This window comes from Leishmania infantum, chromosome 19 (genome assembly GCF_000002875.2).
Source record: "Leishmania infantum JPCM5 genome chromosome 19".
In the NCBI taxonomy this organism is placed as follows: domain Eukaryota; phylum Euglenozoa; class Kinetoplastea; order Trypanosomatida; family Trypanosomatidae; genus Leishmania; species Leishmania infantum.
Window position 1 is genome coordinate 135,453 of NC_009403.2, and position 8,079 is coordinate 143,531.

Genomic DNA, 8,079 nt, shown 5'->3' on the forward strand with positions numbered 1-8,079 from the left:
AGAGAGATACGCGGCGGGAGGAGACAAACAGAAAGAAAAACGAAGAGCGCCTGCCCACCCATACAAACGCATCACACACACGTACAGCCGAGGGAGGGGGGCAGGTGGGTGAAAAACAAAAAAAAACAAAAAGCAGGTCGCTACTAGAGGCTGAGAGAGGCTTTATATTTATTACATGCATGTACACCACCTCCTTTTATTTATTTTGGTTATTATTATTATTTTGTGTGTGTGCGCGCGTGTTGACGGCTGTCCTGATTGAGGACATTCGCGGCCTTCTTCTCGTTGGGACATTTCTTTGGTGGCCGTCGTGGTTTCGCTTCTACCTTGTGTGTGTGTGTGTTAGGTGCGCGCTCTCCCTGTTTGTTCTCTCATCGTCTTTCATCTTTGTGTGCGTCACTGCAGCCGTTGTCGTTTGCTTGGATCGAAGAAAAAAGGAGTCGGCCCTCTCCCCTCCCCTCAACCCTCTCCGTGTTGTTTGATCTCTGGAGCTGACAACCTCATCCCCCTCTTTTTGTTTTCGCGTGCTTACTGTTGCTTTGCCCGCCTTGCGATTTCCTATGCCCCCTTGCGTACGTGTGCGCGTGCGTGCTTCTCCTTGTTGCATTCATCTTCCCTCGTGGGCCAATTTCAGCTTCGTCTCTGTGCGTTTTGGCTCGGGTGGTGCTGGAGAGCGAGTAGGCGTGCGCGTGTGCGTGTGAGAACAGAAGTGGTGGCCTCCTCCCTCCTTGCATCCTCTTCACTCGCTTTTTTCGCTTTTCGCTATTTTTTTTTCTTTCGGGTCTGTCTGCGAGGCGGGCTGCAACACGATATATTTTTTTCGAAATTGGATGGTGGCGCGCTCGTTGGTGAAGTGACCAGAAGGATCCGGTCATCTGGTGGGCTACTCGAGTATCACCGGTGCATCACTCTCACGTACCCCGTCACCGCCCTTCACGCATCCTCCATCGCTACGCAGTCGCAGCACGGTCGCAACGACCTCTGCCGCATCACGCATTCTCTCATTCTTTCTCGCTTTCCCGCTTTGGTTTTGGTTGGCATCCTCTTCACTGTGCATTCTTTCACCATACGCGCCCTCCCCCCTCTGCCAGCTTTCGTGTTCCGTCTCTCGTTGTTTCATTCATTACTGCCTTCCTCTTGTCGTTACCCTTGATGCCAAGTAGCAATCTTGTGACGGACGCGTACCACAACACCGAGTTGGCAATCAACGTTTTCTTTTCCATCCACACCGATGCGAATCCCGTCATGGGCAGGAAAGCGACAAAGGCTTCAGTAGTCCCCATCGCTGCCTCGCTGCTTCCGGCAAACGCCGCAGTCATGATCGACGATGACCTCACGCCTGGCGTGGCTGACTTTGGCGCCACCACAGAGCCAGCTGTGCGTAGCCCGTCATCCGTTGAGCGCGAGGTTTTTGAGAATTCCATCGCAGACATCGGCGGCGGCGGCGCCCTATCTCAGTCAGTGGTGAGCCGCCGCGACATGTCGCTTGCGGACATCTCCCGAATGCGACTGGAAGGCTGCCGTGCGCGGCACACACTCTTCGCCGCTACCACGTCACTACGTGGCAGCATGGCCTCGTCGCTGCGGTCTACCTCGGGGTCGCCCATGCTCCCGCTGACTGGCCGCGTGCGTGATCATGCGGGGATCTGCGGCGAAACCACCTCGGCAGCCATATCGGCAGTCTCACAAGCGCCTGCGTGGTCGTCCCTGAATGGGCTTGGTCGCTCATTCAACCGCCGCTCCAGCATGCTATCGGTGCGCACAAACGCACTGGACACGTCGATTGCCATTCTTCAGCACATGGCGCACGACACGGCTGCTCGTGCCGAGGCTGCCTGCAATGCTCAATCTCTCGCCGGCACCCCGTCCACCGCCACCTCCGCCTGTGGATCCGTCGCGCTGCCCTCGTTGCAGCCGACACAGCCCTATCCAGAGGACACCCACGCCGGCGCCCGCGGTTACAAGGTGGTGGGAAGTGGTAACACAGCTTCGGTGGAGGACAGTTGTAGCGGCAGCGGCCAGCACACGCCCGTGCTGCACACCGTGCACACGCGACAGTTCACCAGCGCTTCGGACTCTTCCTCTCCGCTGAACTCGCTCTCTGAGTCGGAGCTGTGCAGCGGGCACCTGCGCGCTGGCGGTCGCTCACATTTGTCTGCACAGGCCTCGGCAACACACCTCACCGGCAGCGGTGGCGTTGCCAAGGCGGCGTCGGACTTACAGCACAGCTCCCCACGGTCTCACCCGGACGGATCTCCCTTGGCTGCAAGGCGGCAGACGATTGCCACAGCGGATCATCGAGCACCCCATCATTCAGTGGCGGTCGCCGCCACAGAGGTTGCCCTGCCAAGCGCACAGAACCAGACGACCGACGTAAGCGTCTACAACCACGACTTCCAGCACATTGTCCCACTCGAAGTAAAGGAGGCGCTCCAGCGTAACATGCGCCCAATCTGCGAGGACGACGATGACGACGACGACGACGCGCTGCTGCACGACGGGCTGAGTGCGCCGACGCCGCCGCCGCTGACATCCTTCGCGAACGTGACGCACAGCATGTACGAGGACACCTGCCATTTGGACACTCCGTCCAACTATGTGCGCACTCGTGGCACCGGCAGCGTTGGTGGTGCCGGCACGGAGATCGCGGATGCCCCGTTCAGCTTTCCTCCGAGTACCCTTCACGCACCTAGTCGACTCTTTGCTTCACCAAACGCACCGGCGCTGCAGACAGCCACATCCTCGATGATTGCCTGGCAAACAGGCGGCACTGGCGGGGCCAAGTCGATCCGTCCATTCGATAGTGACACGGCGGAGACACTGGCGGCTGGCCTGAGCATCAGCGGTACGGGAGTACCCTTCCAGGCGTGGAAGTTTCCGAGTTTGGGCAAGCCGAACTCCGCGTCGTCGCTGCGCAAGACGTCGCTCGGCGAGAATGGGAACGCGGAGGCGTTGCCGGAGGGCGCGGTGGGAGGTGCGGCCGCGGTGCATCAGCCGACTGTTCCACTTTCCGAGCACTGCAGCCACCCCACTCGCGAGACCCTCATGCCGGGATCGCCGCAGCGGCAGTGCAGTGAGTCTCCTCCGCTCACCCGAAACGGACTTCAGGCCACCAGCAAGCACATCACCCTCAAAACGGCAGCTACGCCGTGCTCTTCCGTGGCGGTCGGTGCCCTGTCTGGCTCTGGCGACGTTGGCCCGCGCGCAGCGTCGCTGCTGTCCGGTGTGGACGGCACTCATCGAACGTCCTCAGTTGTGCACGGCACCCCGATGCGCACCAATGACGGCGCAGGTGGGCGCTTTGTGCAGCCTGCTGTCGCGCAGGGATCGCCATCTAGCGCGGCTGGCAGCTTGAGCGCCGCCGCTGACAGCAGCAACACGCGCAAGCTGGAGATGATGTACACAGTCTATGAGCGGCTGCTGCACGCACGGCCTCCCGACAACAGCTTCCCTGAGGCTACCCCAAGGAGTCTGCAGACGCTGACCTCGCGAAGTCTGACTGAGGAGGTGACGCCGCCGCTGGACACATCGCCGTCGCCGCCGGCTGCCCAGCAAGCGCCGCAATCTGGTGCCGCCGGCGCTGGCTTCGAGGCAATGAGTCAGGGTGACTGTTCTCCATCGATGTCCTACTCCGGCGCTCTGAGTCGCTCGGCGGGTTACTACAGCTTCGGTAAGCGGATCAGTCTCAGTCACCCGAACAAGCAGACGCTGCCACACCAGTTCCTCGGCAGCGCCGCAAACCTGCATGCGATGTCGTCGCCGCCGCGCGTGGCGATGATCGGCACCCCCGCAGTGGCAGACATGATCGTGGCGTCGAACGGTAACAGCAGTGGCTCAGCCATGGCTTTCTCGTCTACTGCGCGCGCGCGCCGACGTACTCTGGACTTGTCGGTGCTGCAGCGCATCGACTCCCGCCCGCTGCTGCAATCGACGCTGTTTTTGCAGAATAACCTGCACTCCATCTGCGAGGCGCAGGCGCGGTTCGCGCGGAAGGAGAGAGCGGAGGATGCTGGAAGTGCGGAACAGCGCAACGCAATTAGTCTGTCACCGTCGAAAGCGGCTGTATCCGTAGCGGTCAAACCCGTGCCCCAGTACACCGTTCCGTTAGAGGAGCAGAGTGCGGCTGGTGTGCCGTCGCCGGCGAGCGTGGCCGACGTGGAGACGTGCGAGGGTGTGGAAGGGGTGAGTCAGGGGCGGATGACAGGCCGCACCGCAATCGCCGAAACGGCTTCGCCGGTGGTGCTCGGCTCCGCTGCCGCTTCGGCAACAGCAGCGTCCACCGCGCGAGAGTTGAACCAAACGCGCAGCAGCTGCAGAGGTACTCAAGTCCCTTCTGTGGACTCTGTGCTGCCGTCGTCCGTCTCGCCCTCAATAGGCAAGCGGTCCAACGCGTCGAGTCTGCCCGTCAACTGCATTCAAGAAGGGCAGGGGAGGCAGGAGGAGCCGCTCCGCAAGCAGGCCGAGATGCACGTGAATCCCACGGCCGCCGCCGCCGTGTCTGTGGCACATGAGAGCAACGGAATCTCACCACATCGGTACTACCGAGCCCTCACGGAGGCAAAATGCCTCGTGCGTCACGTTCACGGCGTCGATGGGGTGGAGCGGGAGGTGGACAACGACTCCATGGACTTGGTCGTGTACGCTGGCATGCACCTGATGGGTTGGTTGGAGGTGGTGAGTCTGCTGGGCTGCGGCAGCTTTGGTCAAGTATTCCTTTGCAAGGACTTGCGCATCTGCGACGGCCACTTTGTCCACCCAAGCGAGATCGAGGGCGAGGACTACGAGTATTGGAACTGCTCCCACGCCTACCTCCCCTTCAGCAGCGTCGACGCCGTGCCGACGCATCGGCCGCTTGTCGCCGTCAAGGTGGTGAAAAGCGTGCCGCTGCTGGAGCAGCAGTCGGTTCTAGAGGCGGAGATGCTTGTACTGATCGGAGCGCAGACCGCGCTACCTCCGGCGAACGCAGCGGAGGAGGCTCGTGAGTCGGCCATCCCGGCATTCGCAGCCGCCACAGGTGGTCGAATTGGCGTCAATGAGCCACCGCCGGCGGATCCACGCTGCGCCAACATCGCAAAGGTGCTCGCCGACGGCATCTGCTACGGCCATCACTGCATTGTGATGGAGAGGTACGGCGCGAACCTGTACGAGTACATCGCCGCGAACGATCACCGTGGGCTTCCCATGTACCAAATCCGCTCTATCGGCGCACAGCTCTTCTCCGCTCTCTCGCTCGTGCACGAGGAGTGCCACATCATCCACGCTGACATCAAGCCAGAGAATGTGCTGCTGACGCTTGACTCAGGCAGAGGCACACTGCGGGTGACGGACGAGCCGTCGCCCATAACCGCTGCCACAGCAGCCGCGACGCCCCCCGCTGAGGCCATGAGCAATAGCAACGCCAGCACCACTGCAGTGGCGACCAAGACCCCGCGTAGCGTCCCACAGCAAAATGCGTTTGCTGAGGCTGCGCACCGCTCTCCGAGCAGCACGTCGCCAAATGCCGAACCGCCGTGGCACCAGCAGCGCACCGAGTCTGCGGCGTCGTCGTCCGCTTCGCCCTCGCTGCCGGCAGAGCGCTCGCACACCGCGCGAGTCGGCCCTGGCGCTGTCGCGCGGCAGCGGCTCGGCTTTAAGGGGAAGCGCCGAAACTCGAACACCCTCCTGGACCTCTCCTCCTCGCCGATGACGCTCGCGACGTACAAGGGTCACAGTTTGTGCCACCTCCGCTCAAGCTCGGCCAGCCGCGCCACCATTGTGGAGCAAACAGACATGCCGACCCCCGAGCCGCGCCGCATGCACATGCTGAGCCAGTCTTCCGCTCTTGTCACCAGTGCCGCGAGCGGCATGTCGTTGCAAAGCCTTGGCGGTGGTGGTGCCGGCAGTTACAGTCGTCACATGATGCAAGCACCTGCTGCGCCCGTGGAGGAGGCGCCGGCGGTGCCAGTAGCACCGGCTGCTTCGCACCTGCACGTTCGGCTCATTGATTTTAGCTCCAGCTGCTACGACGGTGGCCCGTTTTACCAATACATCCAGTCCCGCTACTATCGTGCACCGGAGGTAATTATAGGGGCGCCGTACAACTCTGCAATCGATGTGTGGTCGACTGGCTGCTTGCTTGCGGAGCTGCTGCTGGGCATGCCGCTGCTCCCCGGCTGCAACGATCACCACCAGCTCTCGCTCGTGGAGGAGATGATTGAGCCGCTGCCCGACTACCTGGTAGAGGATGGAGACAACGCCGACTTGTTTTACATCGTAGCAGCGCCGGGGGGCGAGGGTAGTACCGATGCCGCGCTGCCTCGTGCGCCAGCAGCTGCAGCGCCCGGCGCAACTGCGTCAGCGACGCTGCAGCAGCCTCGGTCGTTTGCTTTGCGCACACGCGAGAACTACCTGGAGGTCACCGGCAGCGAGCCGCTGCAGTACCGCCGCTACTTCACGTACCAGACTCTGCAGGAGCTGGTGCGGCACTGCCCTTTGACGCTCGAGGAGCGGCGCATGAGCAACGGGCTACATCCGTACGTGTCAGCCAACGAGTCCTCCGCGATACCCCCCGATGCGACGCCGTCGCTGTCGGTGCGATCAGACATGATGAAGCAGCGCTACTTGCTCTTCGATTTGCTGCGACGTCTCCTTCAGACGGACTCGAAACTGCGCCCCACCGCCGCCCAGGCACTCCAGCACCCGTTCTTCAGCTCGCTTCCACCGTATTTCAAGACCTTTGCGCTCGACTGAGAAGCCTCACTGGCGGTGGTAATGGTGCACCTTCCCGAGTACGTGCGTGCTCTCGTAGTGGCTGGTGCTGATGCGGGTGCCCCGATGTGGACAAGGAAAGATGGCGGCACCCCTCAACGCGTGGCATCTCAGGGTCTGGCACACCCGCCCTCTGTGGGGCAGCTGAGTAGCCCCCCGCCCGTGTCCCCCGCCAGTGCCGAAGCACTTCTGCTGCTGGTAGGGCCAGGCACCTACGGCGTGTGGGAGGTCAGAGCGATGCAGCGCCACTGATGTCGGCATCCAGGTCGTATATAACGCTGCGCCGGAGCGATCTGCGACTGTGAACACGACTGTGCCATCCATATGGTAGGCGACGTGTGAGCGTGACTCGAGCGTATCTCGCCCGGCCCTCACTGCCCTGCTGGTGGGGTGGGGCGCCTGTGTGCCACCCGGAGGGTGATGCGCCGGGTGGCGAGCAGCACAATGGGAAGCGACTGTGAGGCAGCCTGCTTGGTGGGCGGGTGGGCAGAGTTTGAGGCAGAGACGGCGCTCCGATGACTGTGTCGGCGCATTGCTGTAACGCGCTTCTAGCGCTGCTTCGCACCGCGCGGAATGGGGGCCTGTGGCAGGCCGGGCGATGGAGTGGTGTGACGTTCCGCTCGTGCTGTATGGCGGCTAATGAAGGCCTTGTAAAAGAAATTGACAGGATTGGGAAGTGTGGAGGCGTGTGTGTTTGCTTTGTATGTATGATTTGAATGAGGGTGACTGTGTGCCTCATGTTATGATGTCCGTCCAGCCATTTTTTCCTGTGTGTTTGCGCGTGCGTGTCTTCTTCGGTGGTGCGGTGGGGGGTTCCTGTTCGCTTCCTTCTTTCCTATTTTTTTAGGGGTTTCGCTTTCGTAGATGAGCTGTAATTTGGTTCCGTTTTTTGGGTCTTCCTCTCTCTTTCACTGTCACTCGCTCGTTTCCCTTTTTGTGTTCGGTGCGCGTACGCGTATGCGCTTGCCACGTGATGGCGAGGACCTGTCACGTCTCCAAGTATGTATGTATCATGTATATATACTTGTGTGTGTGCCGACCATGCACGTGTACAGTTGTCTGGCGTTCTCGTCTGTGCATTTAAGTTTCCCGTCTCTCTCACTCTGACTCGACTTTATATATATATATATCCCTTGCCCCCCCCCCACGTACACACACATCGCCTCTTTTTTTTTTCTGCCTTATTGTTGTTTAGCGTACTCGTTTTCGTGTTCGGTCACGCAGCCTCAGCGGAGCGTGTGCAGAGGAAACGGCCTCGTGAGTCATGCGCCGCCACACGCGCTGCCCTTCCTGTTCCCACGCGTGCTCCACGTCCTTTCCATGAAGGCAGAG

At 61.0% G+C, this 8,079-nt stretch overlaps 1 protein-coding gene across 1 annotated transcript; it reads left to right on the forward strand.

Moving 5' to 3' along the window:
* Nucleotides 1-1,152: 1,152 nt before the first annotated feature.
* On the forward strand, nucleotides 1,153-6,729 carry LINJ_19_0360 (putative protein kinase; the record flags this gene model as incomplete). Its single annotated transcript, XM_001464962.1, has 1 exon — nucleotides 1,153-6,729. The coding sequence occupies one exon, from the start codon at nucleotides 1,153-1,155 to the stop codon at nucleotides 6,727-6,729; it is 5,577 nt and encodes a 1,858-aa protein (XP_001464999.1).
* Between the last annotated feature and the right edge of the window lie 1,350 nt (nucleotides 6,730-8,079).